Below are 20,975 nucleotides of genomic sequence, written 5' to 3' on the forward strand. Positions count from 1 at the left end.
CCCTTCTTCAGGGGGACCCCTGGGGATGAATTCACATAGGTGAACATTGAAAGCCAGACTCCTTAACCTAACAAAGAAAAAAGCCCTTTATCAGACCTTTGGAAGGAGGAGATGCAGAGACCCAGACCCACGTCCTTTTTCAGATGGAAAGAATATTTTTAAATGTAGGAGGCTTGGGCCACGGGGAAGGAGGCTCAGCCTGCTGGACGCAAGGTTGGCGAGGCTCTCCTAGGTCTCCTGCCGTCTCTTTGTGCCCTCCTTTCTCCCTCTCTCCTTTTCTTCATTCTCCTCAGACATTGGCAGAGCACCTGCTATGAGACGTGTCTTCTGGGTATAAGAAACACGCTTGCTACCAGTGACAGGACTTATGCTCTCTATGAGGGACTTCCCTAGAGGTGAATGGGTGCAGCCAAATTACCGTGAAGTCTAAGCATTCCCAGAACGAGGGGATGAGCTCAGGTCACGGCCAAGTCCCTCCCATCCGCTCCTGCCCTGGAGGGGGTGGGGACATAGGTAGTGCTTTCCTGGCCAGTTAGGAGGGAGCCAAAGCTGTGGGGCAGGCCAGGAGGATGGGGGCGCAAAGGCAGACAGGGAGAGGGAGGCAGCAGACATAACGGAGGTGGCCCGGTGACAGGGAGACACATGTCCCACAGGTCAAGCTGGCTCCACATTTACAAGAGGATCCTTCTAAAGAAATTATTCTCCACCACATGGTCTAAAGATACTTGTCCATGTTTCTTCTAGTAGCTTTGTGTTTTATCTTTTACTTCTGGACTTTCAATCCATAGCAAGTCAAGTTTTGTATACATTGTGAGGTAAACATTAAAAATGTTTTCCCATGTGGCTATCCAGTTGACTGCACACAATTTTGGGAAAAGCCCGTCTTTGTCTCACTGCACAGTGTCATCTTTTTATGAATCAAGAATTGTGTGTACATGTAGGGTCTATTTCTGGCCTCCCTTCCAATTCATTACTCTGTTGTTTCCTTGTACTCATATACAGTTTCAATTGTGATCGTTTCATAAGTGTTTTTAAAATTTTCCCATTGATTTGAGGAGGGGGGGCAGAAAGAGAGAGACATATCCACTTGTTCTACTTTAGTTGTTCCATTTAGTTGTGCACTCATTGGTTGCTTCTTGGTGCCCTGATTGGGGATTGAACCCACGACCTCAGCACACCGAGACAGTGTTCTACCCACTGAACCACTGAGCCAGGGCCAGATTCATAAGTTTTTTGAAACCTAGTCATGTAAGCCCTCCAGCTTTGTTCTGCAAACTAGGCTTGGCTATTCTGCTGCAATTTTTATTGGACTTGAATCAACTCTATAGATCTAGTTGAAAAGAATTGATATCTTTACAATGTTAAATTTTCCAGTTCTTTATATATTTTTCCATGATATATATATATATTTTTTTTTGCTTTGTTTTTCAGCCTGCACAATCATTTTTTTGCCATTAAGTATTTTTAATTTTTCAACTACACTTGACATTCAATATTAGTTTCAGGTGTACAGCTGTACTTTACATCCCCAACTTTTTTGCAGCTACCAATTTATACTTTTTTTTAAGACACAGAGAGAAAAAGAGGGACAGACAAATAAGAAGGGAGAGAGATGAGAAGCATCAACTTGTAGTTGTGACATTTTAGTTGTTCATTGATTGCTTTCTCATATGTGCCTTGACTGGGGGGCTACAGCCGAGCCAGTGACCTCTTGCTCAAGCCAGTGACCTTGGGCTCAAATTAGTGACCATGGGGTCATGTCTATAATCCCATACTCAAGCCTGAAACCCCGTGCTTAAACTGGTGATCCCATGCTCAAGCCAGCGACCTTGAGGTTTCAAATTTGGGTCCTCAACATCCCAAGGCTGATGTTCTAGCTACTGTGCCACTGCCTGGTCAGGCCAATTTGTACTTCTAATCCTTTCACTTTTTTCACCCAGCCCCTCAACCCTCATCCCATCTGGCAACCATCATTTTGTTCTCTGTATCTGAGTTTGTTTCTATTTTGTTTATTTATTTTGATTTTTAGATTCCACATATCAGTGAAGTCATATGGTATTTGTCTTTCTCTATCTGACTTATTTCACTTAGGTCTATCCATGCTTTTGCAAATAGTAAGATTTTTTTTTTTTTTTGTGAGAGAGACATATAGAGAGGGAGAGATAAGGACAGACAAGGACAGGCCCTGGCCGGTTGGCTCAGTGGTAGAGCGTCGGCCTGGCGTGCAGAGGTCCCGGGTTCGATTCCCGGCCAGGGCACACAGGAGAGGCACCCATCTGCTTCTCCACCCCTCCCCCTCTCCTTCCTCTCTGTTTCTCTATTCCCCTCCCGCAGCCGAGGCTCCATTGGAGCAAAGATGGCCCGGGCGCTGGGGATGGCTCCTTGGCCTCTGCCCCAGGCGCTGGAGTGGCTCTGGTCGCAACAGAGCAATGCCCCAGAGGGGCAGAGCATCACCCCCTGGTGGGCAGAGCGTCGCCCCCTGGTGGGCGCGCCGGGTGGATCCCGGTTGGGCGCGCCGGGTGGATCCCGGTTGGGCACATGTGGGAGTCTGTCTGTCTCTCCCCGTTTCCAGCTTCAGAAAAATACAAAAAAAAAAAAAAAAAAAAGGGACAGACAAGGACAGACAGACAGGAATGGAGAGAGATGAGAAGCATCAATTCTTTGTTGCGAAACCTTAGTTGTTCACTGATTGCTTTCTCATATGTGTCTTGACCAGGGGGCTCCAGCAGAACAAGTGACCCCTTGCTCAAGCCAGTGACCTTGGGCTCAAGCTAGTGACCTTGGGCTTCAAGCCAGCAATCTTGGGGCTCAAGCCAGCAACCATGGTGTCATGTTTATGATCCCACACTCAAGCCAGGGACCTTGTGCTCAAGTTTGGTGAGCCCACCACTCAAACCTGATGAGCTCGCGCTTAAGCCAGCAATCTTGGGGATTCAAACCTAGGTCCTCTGCATCCCAGGCCAATGCTCTATCCACTGAGCCACTGCCTGGTCAGGCAGTAAGTTTTCATTTTTATGGCTGAGTAATATTTGTGTGTGTGTGTGTGTGTGTGTGTATGTGTATGTGTGTGTATGTGTGTGTGTGTGTGTGTGTGTGTGTGTGTGTGTGTGTATATATATATATATATATATATATATATATATACCACCTCTTCTTTATCCACTCGTCAATGATAGGCCATATCTTGGCTATTGTAAAAAATGCTGCAGTGAACATCAGGGTGCACAAATTTTCTTTCTTTCTTTCTTTCTTTCTTTCTTTCTTTCTTTCTTTCTTTCTTTCTTTCTTTCCTTCCTTCCTTCCTTCCTTCCTTCCTTCCTTCCTTCCTTCCTTCCTTCTTTCCTTCCTCCCTCCTTCCCTCCCTCCCTCCTTCCCTCCCTCCCTCCCTCCTTTCCTCCCTTCCTTCCTTCCTTCCTTCCTTCCTTCCTTCCTTCTTTCCTTCCTTCCTCCCTCCTTCCCTCCCCCCTTTCCTTTCCTTTCCTTTCCTTTCCTTTCCTTTCCTTTCCTTTCCTTTCCTTTCCTTTCCTTTCCTTTCCTTTCCTTTCCTTTCCTTTCCTTTCCTTTCCTTTCCCTTCCCTTCCCTCCCTTCCTTCCTTCCTTCCTTCCTTCCTTCCTTCCTTCCTTCCTTCCTTCCTTCCTTCCTTTTTTTTTTTCTTATTTTTGCAAAAAAGACAAAAAAACAGAGAGACAGATAGAGACAGACAGGAAGAGAGAGATGAGAAGTATCAATTCTTTGTTTTGGCACCTTAGTTGTTCACTGATTGCTTTCTCATATGTGCCTTGACTAGGGGGCTCCAGTCAAGCCAGTGACCCCTTGCTCAAGCCAGCGACCTTTGGGCTCAAACAAGGGACTATGGGGTCATGTCTATGATCCCACACTCAAGCCAGCTACCCCACGCTCAAGCTGGTGAGCATGTGCTCAAGCAGAGGACCTTGGGGTTTCAAAACCTGGGTCTTCTGCATCCCAGGCGGATACTCTATTCACTGCACCACCACCTGATCAGGTACATATATGTTTTCAAAATAGGGTTTGAGGTTTCTTTGGTTAAGTATCCAGAAGTGGAATTGCTGGGTCATAAGGTAGTTCTATTTATAATTTTTTGAAAATCCATTGAAGCTTCACTAGTTTACAATCCCACCGACAATGCATGAGGGTTTCCTTTTCTCTACATCCTCGCCAACACTGGTTTGTTGATTTACTTATTTTAAAATTATTTTTAAATTACATTTTATACTCAATGTTATTCTATATTTCAGATGTACAGCATAATGGTTAGACAATTATATACTTTAGAAACTGGTCTCCCTATTATCTTAAGTATCCACCTGGCCCCTTACATAGATATGATAGTATTATTGACTATATTTTCTATTCTGTAATTCGTATCCCTGTGACTATTCTGTAATTACTAATTCGTGCTTCTTACTCCCTTCACCTTTTTCACCCAGCCCCCCACCCTCTCCTCTCTGGCAACCATCTAGCCTGTTTTCTGTACCTATGGGTCTATTTCCATTTTGTTTTGTTTATTTTCTTTAGATTTCACATATAATTGATATCACATATTTGTCTTTCTCTGTCTGACTGACTTCAGTCAGCATAATACCCGCTAGGTCCATCTACGTTGTTAAAAATATCAACATTTCATTCATTTTTGTGGCAGAGTCATATTCTACTATATATATGTACCATGTTGTCTTGTCCATTCATCCATCAGTGGACACCTAGGTTGCTTCCATATCTTGGCTATTGTAAATAATGCCGCAATGAACACAAAGGTGCATATATTTTTTTGAATTAGTGTTTTGGGTTTATTCAGATAAATCCCCAGAAGTGCAGTTGCTTAGTCTTTCTTTGTCTCTTGTTAGAGCCTTTGTTTTGAAGCTTGTTTTCTGTGGCATAAGTTTGCTACCCCAGCTTTTTTGTTTATTTCTATTTTTTTAATGAATTATCTCTTTCTATCAACTAGCTTTTGATTTCTTTTTAATTTTCTGTGTCCTATGTTTTCTATTTAATTAATCTCCACTCTTTATTATTTTTCTTTATGTCTAGTTCTTTTGTCCTTTTTTTCTAGTTTTTTGAGATGAAAGTTTGGATAGTTGATTTTCAGCTAAATTTTTTTAATTTGAGGCTATACATTTCCCTCTAAATTTTAGTGGCTTTATCTACAAATTTTGATATTTCATATTTTCATTATTTTAGCTAACTAGCTAGCTCAATAGATAGCTATGGATGTGTGTGTTTTTGTGATTTCCAGTATGACTCGTGGTTTATTTAGAAATATTTAATTCCCAGGCATTTGAGGACTTTCTAGGTTCTCTGTTTTTCTCTCCCTCTATTAATTTCTGTATTGATTTTTCTGTAGTGAGATGCCAGAACATATTGTAAATGACTTTAATCAATGGGAATTGGCTGAGGCGGAATACATAAATGTGTTGTTGCTGGATGCAGTGTCTCTATTGTTACATGGGTCTGTTAGGTCAAATTCGGTAATCACATTTGCCACGTCTTTTTTATCCATCTTACAGTGTTTATGTTATAATGGTGGGTAATGACACAACATACATATATTGTGATTTGGGGTGTGCTTGGCCTGTATCTCTTTACTCTTGTCATTTGGTTCAGATGTTGTTGTCTGTGTGTTGTCCCAGAAGCTATACGCTTTCTCCTTCTTCTCGCCCCCTTTGGATTAATTTAATTTCTGCTGCTCCTTTTCTTCTTTAGTTAGCTTGTTAGTTATACACTTTTACTTTTCTTTTTTTAATTTAAATTATTTTGTGTGTGACAGAGACGAGGGGGGGGGACAGATAGGGACAGACAGACAGGAAAGGAGAGAGATGAAAAGCATCAGTTCTTCGCGGTGGCTCCTTCGTTGTTCTTTGATTGCTTTCTTATATGTGCCTTGACTGGGGGGCTACATCAGAGCGAGTGACCCCTTGCTCAGGCCAGCGACCATGGGGTCATGTCTATGATCCCACGATCAAGCTGGCGACCCTGCGCTCGAGCTGGTGAGCCCGTGCTCAAGCCGAATGAGCCTGAGCTCAAGCTGGTGACCTCGGGGTTTGGAACCTGGGTCCTCGGTGTCCCAGTCCAATGCTCCATTCACTATGCCACGGCCTGGTCAGGCCATTTTCACTTTTCTTTTAATCACAAATAAAATAGGTGCTCTTCATGTATTAGAGTCTCATATAAACTAGTACTTCGATCAGTTCTCAAACAATACCAAGACCTGGAACGCACAGGTCCACGTACCACTGCCTATCTTCTGATATTAGCGTCATGCATTTCAGTCCTACTTATATTTAAAACTGAAGACTAGGTCCTGGTCATTGTTCTGTAGAATCGATACTCACTGACAGTAACTCATGTTCTGTCTTCCCATTATTCCTCATTCCTTCCGCATTCCTGTCTCATTGACATCATCCCCTCCCTCCCGCCTCATGCAGCCCTGCCTCTCACGTGGGCAGGGGCAGGGCAGGGTACAAGTGCGGATCTACACGCCAAGGTCAAAATATTTAAAAGTTATTAATCAAGGTAAAATAATGTTTAAACATCAATTTTTGTCCACCTACCTTGACAAAGGCACCTTTCTAAGGACTTGGATAGCCAAGCTCATTGAAGTGGGTGGGCCTCTCAGAGTTCTGCCCTGGAATGCGGTAGCGCAGGGAGCACCACTCCCTTGTCTCCGGCCACGACCCCCTTTCTCTACTGTGCCCAGCACTGACCACAGGGGCCTCACGCGAGCATGTGGACACCTGCATTCTCTAACCGTCACCCCCAGACCCAGCCAGCAGCCACCTGGCCCCCTGCAGCCTAGGGCTGTGCACACCAACGCTATGATGGGCTCTGGGTAGGACAGACCCGGGAACACAGGAGCTCCTGTGATGCAGTCTGAGGCCTCCCCCTACTTGTTTCTGTCTCCCTCCCGCTAACTATGAGCAGATCACCCAATCGGCCAAACGCCCAATGTCTACGGACTCTGGAGCTGGCACTCTTCAGGGCACCGGGTGGATTGGAATGGGCACATAGTAATGGCTCTGTAATACGTGTGGAAGGAATGGCTGCTGCAGTGAGTATAATGAAGCCACTCTTCAGGTGGGGAGCCTACTGACATAGCCAGCGCTCCCATGGGTTTTTCAAGGCAACGCATGGGTTTCCACTGGACATGGCTTTGGGTATTCCCACTGGCCGGAGGCGGGAGTCACTGGCCACTTGATCTGGGAGTAGGACAGCAGCAGATGAGACCAGATGCGTGGGAGGTCCCCCCCCCCCCGGGGGCTGCCTCCCAAAAGGCTTCAAAACACTTTGATCCACATGGGAACGGCCTCCATAGTGGGGAAAATTCTACTTGTTTTTTTTTTTTTTTCCCACACATTCAAAATATTGGTTAGGCCAAGTCACCGCTCACGTAGCCTGACTCAGGATGCAATGAGGTCAGATCAACCGTCGGTGCTGTGGGTGGAGACAGCGTGGTCAGACCCTCCGAGAGCAGACAGAGTTTTTCATTTTGCTCCTGTGAGCAGCTAAGCCTGTGGCTTTGAGGCCTGGCTTCCTTGGCAACTGGGAAACCCAATCCTTTGGCTACTTGCCTCTTCCTGCCACAGAAGAGCAGCTCATGGAGGCCGAGAGCGGCCACGAGGAGGGAAGCTTGGGGCTGGCTGTAGGACTCCCACGGAGCCAGCTGCGTCCCCATGTGTGGGGAGGAGGGGGTCAGCAGGGGTGGTCCACATGGAGGAAGCAGGAGCAGGGCCCACGGGTATGACTGCTGCACACTTGCTGTCCGGGTCCCAAGCCCCACGTGGCTTCTAGGTGTGCCCCGTTGTCAGGAGACACTGGGAGCTGCGTGCCCGGAAGCTCGGTCTTCTGGAGCCCACTGGGTCTGGCAGGTCATCATTTGGTTGGTGCAAAGACACAGGAGAACTAGGGAAGCTTTGAGTTTCATTTTCAGAGCCTTTGCGGTGCTATTCTGGTTGGTTTTGTTTTTCTGGCCTGGCTAGAGGTTTCACTCAGTCCTGGCCGTTCTTCCTGCTGGGGTGGGAAGAGCTTCTCTGGCTAACCTGGTATCCCGGGGTGACCATCTGCTGCTCAGGCTGGGGATGAGCAGAAGTTGCCAGGCTGGGGTCTCTTCTGTCACTAGGTGGGGGCAGGGACAGGAAGCACTCAGCTGATAGGCCTCTGCTGGTGGACCCACCCCCTGCTTGTGCCCTTGTTATGGACCTGGGCTGGTCAGCCTGGGGCTTGGCTGCGGCCCTGCTGCAGGTACATTGCATCCTGCCCGTGCCCTCATTCTAGGGCAGGGGCTGGGGTCCCTACTAGGTGTTTGTGGCTCCTCCCCTTTCCTGGTATTTGGCCAGAGGCCAAAAGAGCATCGGTCTGGTTTTTTATCTTGTCTTTGCCTGTTGTCAGTTCCGGGTCGCAGGTCTCTCCAGCACCCATATAGCAGACAGAAGGGAAGCCCAGGGACACTCCATTCACCATTCCTCAAGTCCTGAGGTTCCTGGCCATCAGCTGTGTCCTCTTAGCCTTGCAGAACCCCTTTACTGTTGTCTGTGGGTGTTTAGTTGTGTAGCAGCGAGGAGGAACGTGTGTCCTGGCCCGGGAGGCTCAGTCCCCCTACGTTTGAACATGATTTGTAAATGCAATTCCACCATGATTCCACTTGCCTCTCTACTCAACACATGGTTTTATTTCACTGTAGATCATTGATCTGCACTGCTTTATGGCACTCTAATGTGTGAGCACACACTATTTACCCACCCTACTGTTGATGGACATTTGGGTTATTTCTCTTTTTTACATTTTTGTATTAGAGACTGTATTGCTACAGACTTTCTTATTGATGCCTCCCTTGCGTCCATCCGCACGTGTCAGTAGGGTGGAAGCTGTGGGATGCTGAGCCAGAGGGCCCGGGCTTCCTCGCCGGCGCCGGACCGCCCGGCCTCCCCCTGCGTGCCGGACCACCGGAGCCTCCTCATGCGTGCTGGACAGCCACACCATCCCCTGCAGCCACCTCCCCTCACAGTGCTGTGTTTTGGTTGCTGTGTAGCCTCGTTCTTGCTGATGTCATCAGGCTTTAAACCTTTTCCAGTCTGGGGCCTGTTAAATTGTTTTGCCCTTTTTTTTTAATTTTTACTTTTCCATTGATTTGAGAGAGAGAGAGAAAGAGGGGAGGGGGGAAAAGACAGAGAAGCATCAACGTGTTGTTCTACTTAGTTGTTCTGTCTCGTAGTGCAGTGGTCCCCAACCTTTTTTGGGCCACGGACAGGTTTAATGTCAGAAAATATTTCCACGGACCGGCCTTTAGGGTGGGATGGATGAATGTATCATGTGACCAAGACAAGCGTCAAGAGTGAGTCTTAGACGGATGTAACAGAGGGAATCTGGTCATTTTTTTAAAAATAAAATATCGTTCAGCCTTAAATATAAATAAAACGGAAATAATGTAAGTTATTTATTCTTTCTCTGTGGACCAGTACCAAATGGCCCACCGACCGGTACCAGTCCGCGGCCCGGGGGTTGGGGACCACTATCGTAGTGCACTCATTGATTGCTTCCCATTCGTGCCCTGACTGGGTACTGAACCTGCGACCTTGGTGCACAGGGACATTGCCTTATCCACTGAGCCACTCGGCCAAGTGTTTTGCACATTATTTGCAGTTTGCATTTCTCTAATTACTAATGTTTGTTCTAATTACTAATAAGTTTCCATTTATTGGAGGACCTTGTAAATTTCCTCTTATGTAATATGCCCTAAATTTTTCTGTTTTTCTTTTGGGTTGTCAGAGTTCTTTTCCTGTATTCCCTCAGCGTTTAACTTGTTGTTTTAACTCTTCTCATTGATGAGTAGAAGCTGCTCATTTTAATGTGGGGTTAACCAATCATGCCTTTTAGAGTCTGTGCTTTTTGCATCCTATTTAAAGATATTCCTGCTTTGTTAAAGTGAACGCATTCTAAGATAATGTCTGTTTTCTTCGATTGTCTTCTGAACTCGTTCTAGTTTTGCCTTCCATACGTATGGTTTTAATCCACCCAGAGGAGGCTTGTGAAGTGGACGTTGTCATGTTCCCACATGGCTCACGAGTTGTCCCAGCACCTTCTGCTGACATGTCCGTCTTCCCCTCAGACGTGTCAGTTCTGTCACAAGTCATTTCCTCACGGGAGCATGAGACTGTTTCTAGGCTCTGTTCTATTCTATGGGTCAGTTTGTTGTCCTTACTTCCAAACTCTACTATTTTATATTTTAATCAATCAGCATTGTTCTCTTGTATGGGAGTTTCTCCCTCTTTTTGTTTATTTAGGAATGTTTCTTTATTTCTAGTCCTTTGCTTCTTGATAAAGATTTAAGGATCAGTTTGTGATACTCTTAAAAAAAAACCACCTGGAGCCTGACCTGTGGTGGCGCAGTGGATAAAGCGTCGACCTGGAAATGCTGAGGTCGCCGGTTCGAAACACTGGGCTTGCCTGGTCAAGGCACATATGGGAGTTGATGCTTCCAGCTCTTCCCCCCCTTCTCTCTCTCTGTCTCTCTTCTCTCTCTCTCTCTCTCTCTCTCTCTCTCTCCCTCTCCTCTCTAAAATGAATAAATAAATTTAAAAAACCACCTGGAATTTTGTTAGTGCTTCACTAAATGTACAGATGAATTTGGGAGTGGGATTGACATGCATATATTATTAAGTCTCCTGGTGGTTTTTTTTTTTTTTTCATAGTATATAACTATCCATTAATCAGATGTAAATTCTTTTCAGTAAGTTTTATCATGTTCTTTAGAAAGGGCTTCCATGTCTTTCATTAGATTAGTTCCTGGGTATTCTTTATTTCCTGATGCAATTATAAATGTTATCCTTTTAATAATTCTATTTCCTAACCTCTATTTTCTGGTATATAGAAATGCAATTTCAAATTAGTTTTCTAAATTGAATTCTTTATCTTAAGATTATTGTCGATTCATGTGAAGTTTTAAGAAAATAATCCAAAGAGATCCACATACCCTAGTTTCCCCCAATGGCAGCATCTTGCATGACTGTCGTACAACGTCACAATCAGGGTATTAGTTTGGTGCATTCAGGATAGAGACTGTTGGCCCTGGCCAGGTAGCTCCGTTGGTTAGAGTATTGTCTCAATATGCCAAGGTTATAGGTTTGATCCCTGGTCAGAGCACATATAAGAAGCAACCAATGAATACATAGATAAGTGGAACAACAAATTGATGTCTCTTTCTTTCTCTTTTTTTTTTTTTTTTGTGTCCCTTCCTTTCTCTCTCTCTAAAATAAAAAATTTAAAAAGATACAAACTGTTTCTGTCACAAGGATTCTGTCTGTTGTCTGTAGTCACCCTCATTCTTCCCCCTCCCACATAAATGCAGAGACTGCAGCCCGGCACGGGGCACCCCTCCTATAGAGCTGCTGCCTGCAGCTTTGTCTCTGATGAGAACAAGGGGCAGTGACTTGCCAGCCCCCGGCCTCGGTGGCAGAGCCTCCGCGTTGACAGCAGCCTCACTTGGGAGCAGAAACAGAAGTGGTCTGTCCCACGTGCTGACGAGGGAGCCGGCCTGGGGCACCTAGGGACTCCTTTGAGGACATCTTGCCTGGAGTGACCAGGCTCCCCTGGGAGGAAAGAGATTTTGTGCTTGGGAATGATCTGCTGACGTGTGATCATGTCAGAAGACAGTGGCTTGTTAGCTCTTTAAACATAAGCATCAGTTATGTTCAAAACTGCAGAGCTGACAGTGGTCATGAAGGTTGTTTAGTCCACACTCAGCTTACAAAAGAGAAACCTGAGCCCAGGCAATGAAGTGGCAGGTCCAGGGGCACGAGAGAGCTAATGCTGCTGGCCCCGTGACCCTCTGTCCACTCTGTCTCTGTGTGTCTCTGCTGAGGACCCACGGAGCTCAGGCTTTTATGGAGGAAGGAGGGTGAGCAGTGCCTTGCAGCGGCCCCAGGGTGGGGATGAGCACCGGGCCCTTGTTGGTGCTCAGGATGTGGAAGCTCTACAAGATTTGAGCCCTTTGCTTGCCCCTGTTTCGGGAGCTCTTAGGAAACCAACAGTTTTTTGGTGTTCTTTTCTTTTTTATTTTTACATGTCTGGTAGAAAATTGCAACTTAGATGTCGTCTTCAGTCCTTGGCAGTACACGGTCATCCTCTCCTGTGGCAGCCGTCCAGCGAGGTCAGAGTCCATGGCCAGGTCAGAGTAAAGCGCATCAGGTTGACACAGCCGGGCAGGAGATTGACAGCTGCCTGGCAACATGCAGGTTACTGGAGCCTCAGAGGCAGGTTCAGAGACGGCTGCAATAATATATGTATATCTGTATCACAATGGCCACCCCTGCCCTTTAGGTCCGGGACAGTGTTGGGTGGAGGACACAGAGCTGTGAAGGATGCGTCTGTGCCGTCTTGGACATTCAGGACCAGCTCTGACCATTGTGTGCAGAGAGGGAGGGAGGGAGGGAGGGAGGGAGGAGGGGAGAGAGAGGGAGGAAGAGATGGCTGCTCCTGGCCTCATGACAGGGTGAGAATGGTTTCGGATAGGACTTCCACAGCCAACCTTGAAACCCCCAAAGAAAGAGTCCCTCTTCTGAACGTGATGTTAACTATTTCCAGGTAATCTAGACCAAAAGCCAAACCAGAACCCCCTCCATTTTCTATGGTTCTCCCGTCATTCAGCTTTAATTGCAAAGCAATTTCTAAATCATGTTTTGATAGGAAGCTTCACAGAGAGGATTAAAAGCAAAAAAATAATAATAATAAAAAGACACACTATGTCTTTTTTTTTACAAGGACAGAGAGAGAGTCAGAGAGAGGGATAGATAGGGACAGACAGGAACGGAGAGAGATGAGAAGCATCAATCATCAGTTTCTCGTTGCAACACCTTAGTTGTTCATTGATTGCTTTCTCATATGTGCCTTGACCGTGGGCCTTCAGCAGACCAAGTAACCCCTTGCTTGAGCCAGCGACCTTGAGTCCAAGCTGGTGAGCTTTTTGCTCAAACCAGATGAGCCCGCGCTCAAGCTGGCAACCTCGGGGTATCGAACCTGGGTCTTCCGCATCCCAGTCCGACACTCTATCCACTGCACCACCGCCTGGTCAGGCCACACTATGTCTTATGACAATTGAAATAAATGTAAAATGAATGTTTTATTTCTGGTCTGGTTTTAAAAGTAATACAGACTCATTACAGAAAACATGGAAAACGCAGCAAGTTGTGTAAAAAGAGAAGAAGTACCCCGGCCCCGTCACCAGGGCAGGACTTTGTCTTTCCCGTCTGCGGCAGCGTCCTCAGCCCCTGGACTAGTGCCCAGTGCGTAGGGCGTGCTTAGTCAGCACATCACTGTTTTGGTGTATTTTTTCCAGCCCCTTTTTCTTTGCTTATTTTGCATGATTATAGTCAGACTCGACTCATATGATCGTATATTTTTTAATATACCACAATAATATATGTATAGCTGCATCACAAAAGCTCTTTATGTTGTTTTTAAGATGCTCACTGTTCCATATGTTGTGTATACCTCACTTAGTTATATTTCTTTATCTCACTAGATAGTTTGGGGGGGGAATTCACATTTCGAAGGTACTTTGCACAGAAGGCTTCACTGTGCGCAAGTCGAAGCGCTGGCTGCTTACTAGGCTCATCTGTGTCTGGCGAACACAAAAAAGCTACTGACATACTTTATTATCTGCTTCCCCGGTGTCGCTGGGGAGCGTGAAGAGGTGAGGACAGTGCCAGAGAGAAGCCTTAATACTACAATCAGGACATGACCTCAGAGGCGACTGTAGGTTAGGCAATATCTTTTGACTATTATATTGTATGAAGCAATTAATTCAGAGAAGCAGCCAGTGAGGTAAGCTCTAGAAATGTAGAGTCTCAAGAATTCACCTGTACTCAGCCACCTGCCACATAATCCCCACTCCCTCTCCTTTTAAAGATTCCCTGGCTGCCGTGGTGGGAGAAGGTGGTTTAGGTGAATGTGGCGCCATCTGCCACCGAAAAGGAGGGTGGTGCCTGGGAGGAGGCGGTCTCTGATTCTCAGCAGGGAAGGCAGGGCGCAGAGGGAGAGGGAACTGTCCTGTGGTTTCTTGCAGGACCCCCTGTGTCAGAACCGGACACAGTTTAAAAAGAACAAATACCCTGAGGGGACTTCTGGCTGTAAATGGCTCCAGGATATATTTCATATTCTGGAAATATTTCACCTCTTAGAAATTTCTATGGCAATTCAAAAAATGTATGTGCTAGCAGGGAGAAAGGTATGCAGAGCAGGAAGCCGTGGAAGGGGGCCAGTTTCATTCTGGAGCCCCTGAGCACCCTGCACGCCCTCGTGCAGGTAAGGTCGGATTGAGGGAGGGCGCGTTGGCCTGTGCTGGCCCCGTGGGGGACATGAGTGGGACAGATGCCAGCAGCACCCTCCCCAATGCCATCCCCCTCACAGGGGCTGGAGCAGAGGGCAGGGCAGTGGGTATGCAGGGGAGGCAACAGTAGATCCTCCTTGCACTCTGGGAAGTGCGCCAGGTGCTGGAAGTCCACACACACTGGGCACTTGAGATTAACCTGGCGCTGGCCAGGCTGGTTGAATAAAGGCAGGCATGTAAGTCAGAGAAGGGTATCAAGTGCCCCTCACGGACCTCACCCCGGAACACTAAATCTCAGGTAGCTTTGGAGCCAACTATAGTTTCCAGATTGAATAACCAACACTCAAAAACTCTATACTCAGCAAGTCATTGAAGGGTGATGACCACAAAAACAGCAACAATACCATTTCAAACATTCAGACATGCAAATATTCAGAGAGCTTCCCATCTGCATAGCTTTACTGGAGGAGAACACACACACACACACACACACACACACACACACACACACCCCACTCATTCACTCACTCAAAAGGTTATGGAAGTGAGTAATGAAACCAACATAACTCAAGAATTAAGTCAAGGTCATTGTGGCTAACCAAATTATGAAAGAGAAAAACAATATGAAAACAGTTCTGAGAAGAGAAGTAAGATAATTAATACCTTCATCTTCATTATCAAACTGTTTCACTCGGTCCATAAAGTCCCAGGGGGAGGAGAGGCAAGGGGGTAAAAGTTGTCTCATGCTCACCTTACCTGAGGAAGAGTTGTGTGTTCTGTGCTGTTATTGACCCCGTAGAGAAATGAGCCCCTGCCTGCCATTTGACTGACAGACTGCACAGTGGAGCACTTCCGAATTATACGCATATAAAGGAAGCAAAGAAAACCTGACCCACGTGGAATGGCAGAAAAAGAATAACAGAACAATCACCAGACTTCACTTCAAAATATAGACTTTTAGAGTCTTAATTTAAATCCTCACGCAAAGTAAACAGCCGAAATGATGAAACACTTAATACTCTCAAGAATGGATGGATGGTTCAATATAAAGAAGTCTACGTAACATTCATTCAGCAAAGGTTTCTAAGTTCCTAGTAGGCGCCAGACCTTGGAGCTTGGAGTTCCGAGTAGGTGCCAGAACCTTGGTCATCTTCTCTAAAACATACACACTGCCTCCTCCGCTCCCCACTGATGTCACTCGTAACACCCTTTTCTGTAACTATCTCTCGCTTTTGTTTTCTTGTTTACATTTTACTAAGATGGCACTGCTCCAAGATCAGGGTCCTTGTTCACAGTTGTAACCCCACCCAGTGCCCAACAAAGAACCTGATCTAACGCTGACAAAGTCATTCAACACTTCCTGTGTTAGAGCACCATTTACGGACGCAGTGTGTCTTCCTTCGGCATTCTTTATGAAATGAGTTAATATGTCTATGAATTAATAGATGTCAGTACTGCTAATTCCCTGCCCCCCCACAGAGCCTATACTTTAGTGGAGGAGAAAATGCAACAAGTACTTCCAAGGTCGGTGTTGAAATCCCGGTTTTCTAAGCACATTTTTCGATTCTAACTAACCTGGTGAATAAAAGATGGAAACTGTTTTTGCAGGAAGCTTCTACGACTTCCTCTCGAGAAAAGTCTGGGAAACTAGAAGCACAAAGTAGTAATTTCCTGCTCCCCAAAGCCTGTCACCAAAGGACACGCAGCAATTCAACCAGTAAGTGTGTCTCGTCATACTGCCCTCAGGATCCATGAGGAATGTCAGTGATGTGGGACATTTGCGGGAGGGCGGGTCTCTGCTGGTCCAGCCTGCCAAACCAAGGTTGTGGTCTGTGAGCAGCAGTCACTGCGCGTGAGTCTTACTCCAGCTAGCGAGCTTCTGCTGTCTCTTTAGGGCAGGGGTCTCAAACTCGTGGCCCACCGAACAATTTTGTGCGGCCCGCAGACTAATCCACGAAGTTCAAAATATTTTGGATAAAATTAAGTAAGCCTAGGGGCCTACTTGTATTTTTCATTTCTCTAGCATCCTAGCTAGATATTAGCTTAGTTAACAGCAGTTGTGATGCGAACTACAGTTTCTGGTCGTTTTGTGACACTGAGTAAACTGCATGTACGATTGTGCTTGTTGTACTGATTTTTTTTTGTTTTCAACTGCAGTGAGAAAAGTGTGTTGCGTAACAGTTGCCTTTTGTAGACCTAGTGCGGCCCACCGAACGGCTGTGATCTTGCTCTGCGGCCCACATGCTGAGTTGAGTTTGAGACCCCTGCTTTAGGGCACCCAGTGGCCCGGGCTCTAGTCAGCGTGTCCGTCTGGACTCCCCGCATTGAGAAGATGCAACGGAGGATAGAACACATACAATACCTCCTGGGTCTCAGCAAGGTCACTCTCTTTCAGGGCCTCTGTCCCTCATCTGTGGCAGGTTGGGAGATGAGGCTGGAAGATGCCACGGTTCTTGGTTGTTGCAGGGAAAGTACAAAGTCAGGAAAATGTGAAGAGTGAGGAAAAGCATGAAGAAATGAAAGCCACACCACATGCTAGTGTTAGAGACAATCTATGTTAAGATTTTCAGTAAGTTCCTTCCTATGATTCTATGTGCACCTCATGTTATTGGACATGTTTTTGTAGACGCCATTCTTCATGGATACCCCGTATTTTATTATATAAATGTACATGATCTAATTAACTAACTAACTCCCTATTATTAGACATTCTCAGCTTTCCACTAACATCGTCAACGCTGCTGACATTAAGGTTTTGTTCAGCCTGAGATGGTTTCCTTAGGGGAGATACACAAGGCAGTGGACTGGTGCGTGGTAACCAGCTCACCTTTGGGAGCCTAGGCACTTGATTTTAGATCCTGCCTCCGGAAGGGATTTATTTGTGTGACTGAGGATGAGGCCCTTAGATTCTTCCTGCCTCCATTATTCTGTTGTGGGATGTACTACCATTAAATTAATCATTTCTGCCCTGGCCGGTTGGCTCAGCGGTAGAGCGTCGGCCTAGCGTGTGGAGGACCCGGGTTTGATTCCCGGCCAGGGCACACAGGAGAAGCGCCCATTTGCTTCTCCACCCCTCCGCCGCGCCTTCCTCTCTGTCTCTCTCTTCCCCTCCCGCAGCCAAGGCTCCATTGGAGCAAAGATGGCCCGGGCGCTGGGAATGGCTCTGTGGCCTCTGCCTCAGGCGCTAGAGTGGCTCTGGTCGCAACATGGCGACGCCCAGGATGGGCAGAGCATCGCCCCCTGGTGGGCGGAGCGTCGCCCCATGGTGGGCGTGCCAGGTGGATCCCGGTCGGGCGCATGCGGGAGTCTGTCTGACTGTCTCTCCCTGTTTCCAGCTTCAGAAAAATGCAAAAAAAAAAAAAAAAAAAAAAAAAAAAAAAAATCATTTCCTATTTTTGGACCCTTAGTTGCTTTTCTTTATCATAGATTTTTACTTTTCTTTTCCTTTAGCACAATTTTCTAGTCAAGGGGTTTCAGAAGCTAAGTAAATATACCTTAGATTGTGATCTGTACTACGAAATGTCAGTAGCTAATACTCAATGTATTTATATATGAATATCTATATCTCTAGGCATAGCCCATTCTAGATTAGAATTTTATAAAATGTTTGTGGCCCCGGCCAGTTGGTTCAGTGCTAGAGCATTGAACCCGTGTATAGAAGTCCTGGGTTCAGTTACTGGTCAGGGCACACAGGAATCCTCTCCTCCTTCCCTTCCCCCTTTTCTCTGTCTTCCTCTCCCACAGCCATGGCTTGATTGATTCAAGCACCTTGGCCCCAGGTGCTGAGGATGACTCTGTGGAGCCTCTGTCTCAGGCTCTAAAAATAGCTCAGTTGTGAGCATGGCCCCAAATGGGCAGAGTATTGGCCCCAGACAGGAGTTGCTGGGTGGATCCTGGTCAGGGTGCATGCAGGAGTCTGTCTAGCTATCTCCCCTCCTCTCACTTAAAAGAAAAAAAAATGTTTGCTCTGCAAATTTCTCTGTTTTCTGTTGTCCCCACACCCACGGTCTGCTGTTCTCTGCCTTTTTTGCACTTGGTACCAGCTACACAGTTTGTGGGATCAATGTAAAGTGAAAATGTGTGACCCCTGTTTCAAAATTATTACCGATCTTAAAATGGCAAAAGCAGAGCATTGGACCTTCTAAGTGTAGGGCTCTGTGACTTTGCAACTCCACGGCCATGAAGCCAGCCTGGCTTGCACCGCGAGTACTGACTTTCAGATGGTATCATCTGGGTCCCGCGGTCCTCCAGTTTCTGGTTGAGTTCAGACAGGCAGGGAGAGAGAGGGTCAGGAGGTTGGAGGGTGGAAGACAGAGCTCCTGGGTGATTCCCCCCACCCCTCTGCAGCCTTGCAATGCTGTGGAAGGGACGTCCTTTCTCCCCTGGCCTCGGATGGGAACCGCCTCCAGCTCTTGCCAATTCTTGGATGCCCCGATAAGCCTCGTTACTTTCCCAGACCCTGTTCACCCCTTTGTAGTAGCCCCTTCCTTTGGCTTCTCCAAGTCCTGTCTGAGATGCCCTGCCTGGTCCACGTGCGGGTACCCTGGTGGAGAAGAGCTCCTCCCCGCCCAGCTGAGGCGGGCCTGCTGCCTCTGTTCCGTCCCTGTGTGTGTGTGCGGCACACCCGTGTTTCTACCGGGATGGCCATTGTGTTACATGAATTTACAAAAAAGCCTCCTGGTTAAAGTAATATCTGGCTTCATATTTGTTGAACATACTTTCCTCAGATTGTTGGTTTTCTTTTAAATTTCTTTACTTGAAGACATTTTCGTCTTTATATACTAATCAAATCTATTGCTATCTTTTTCCTTCTATTGGTAAAGTTTCTTCCACATCCAGAGAACTATTTAATATTTGGCTACAATTTCTTTGCTTTTTAAATGATTTTTTTCCTCAAACTTACTCTATATCTGTTACTTATTTCATGTGTTTGATACAAAGCAAGAATCTAGATCGAGTTTTTTCCTAAGCCCGTAGCTGATTCCAGCATCACTTATGATAATCGATTCTGGCCATCTTTTTATTTCAGCCTTTTTGTTATTTTTTCTCTTGCAAAGGATATGCAGTCATATCTTGAAAGCAAATTAGGCAGTCTTTGTAAGACAGAAGTATTAGCTGTTTACATTAGTATTATAAATAATACTTGCTTTTACTATGATTTTTTTTATACTTTCTGATTTCTGGTCACTTTTCATTTGTTTTAAGCTTCTTGCTGTGTGTTTAATTTTTGCAGTGATTTGAAAGGTTTATTCAATTTTCATCTCCACTTCTGGTTTCCTTTAAGTTAATTAATCCATTACATTTAATTATTGAATTAATACTTGAGACTGTTTTCCAAATTGTCCACCTTGTGAAGAAAGATGGTATATTATTCACCTCTGGTTCCATTTTTCATTTACCTGTATTTTTCCATTTCCTAATTCAACTTAATCTTAAATTATAAACTTACAATTTTTATTATTAAATCACCTCAATATATAGTTTCCCCTTCACTTGTTGTTTTGGCTCTTGCATTGGATTTTATAACCACATTTTCAGTGAACTCGATGCTACATGTTTCAGTGCTTTGTTTTAAACACCCCCCCTCCACCGCCAGATGATAATTTCAATATACAGGGTGAGGCAGAAGTAGGTTTACAGTTGTTTGTATGGATAATAATACAGTAATGAATAGCAAGCTAAGGCTCGACTCAGTGTTCCGCGTGCTCACCACTGTAAACCAGCGGTGCCCACTCTATTTCCTTGCGGCTGGAGCACACCCATGAGTAGTTTTCAGGAACAGCAGGACTGGCTCAGACAGAAGAAGACCTTTTCTTTGTCCATCCCCCGTCCCCCAGGGCCTCACACCCTCAGGGATGCCTGTTTGCTCCTCTTCTCTTTCCTGCACCCACCCTGGCCTGTGGCTTCCTTTCTGCAGCCCACACACAAGCCTGAGCCGTTCCGTCCTGAGTAGAAGCCCCGCTCCCACCACCTTCCCTGTGGACGACTCCCCATCTCACAGCTTTCTCTTGGGGGATTTTCCACAAAAGCCTCGTCCCTCACTGGAGCTGGGGCACGGGGAAACCCTGCTGCCTCTGGGTCCCCGGAGCTGTGCTGTCCAGCACAGTGTCCACTGGCCACACTCTGAGCCCTTGACGTGTGTGGCTCGTGCACGTGAGGATGGGGGAGGGGGGCCACGGGCTCCTGGGTCCAGAGACTGCGCCAGCTCAGGAAGGACAGAACACAGTAATTTTATCTTGTTATTTACATGTCAAAATGATGGTCATTTAGGTCTATCGGACCAAATAGAATGTATTGTCAGTCTTAACCTGTTTCCTTTGACTTTTTAAATGGGGCTACTAGAAAAGTTCAGGTTGTGTGGGCAGCGTACAGTGTCTCACCGGGGGGCGCTGCTCTGGTCAGCAAGGACTGTGGCCTGTAACCTCCGCAGGTTTGCAGCTGGGTGGGCGGAGTCCCTGGCTGAATGGAAGGAGGTGTGGGGTTCCCAGCAGAGGAAGCGGCTAGCTTGCACTGTCTCAGCTGCCGCAGAATCGGGCGTTAGCTCCTTGCCACCTGGGTTAGGGGTGTGCGCGTGCCTGTGCCTGTGCCTGCATGTCTGTGTATGCAGGAGGCCTCGGGTCCTCTTGGGAGGGCTGG

General features: G+C 46.4%; 1 protein-coding gene across 1 annotated transcript in view; it reads left to right on the forward strand.

The window, feature by feature from the left end:
* The window catches only part of IL16 (interleukin 16), a 94,517-nt gene that overhangs the window by 37,704 nt on the left and 35,838 nt on the right, over window positions 1-20,975 (forward strand). The window contains exon 3 of the mRNA XM_066238353.1: window positions 15,948-16,056. Coding sequence (XP_066094450.1) covers window positions 15,948-16,056 — 109 coding nt within the window. The remainder of the gene's footprint in view (window positions 1-15,947; window positions 16,057-20,975) is intronic.

Source organism: Saccopteryx bilineata, chromosome 7 (genome assembly GCF_036850765.1).
Source record: "Saccopteryx bilineata isolate mSacBil1 chromosome 7, mSacBil1_pri_phased_curated, whole genome shotgun sequence".
Taxonomy (NCBI): domain Eukaryota; kingdom Metazoa; phylum Chordata; class Mammalia; order Chiroptera; family Emballonuridae; genus Saccopteryx; species Saccopteryx bilineata.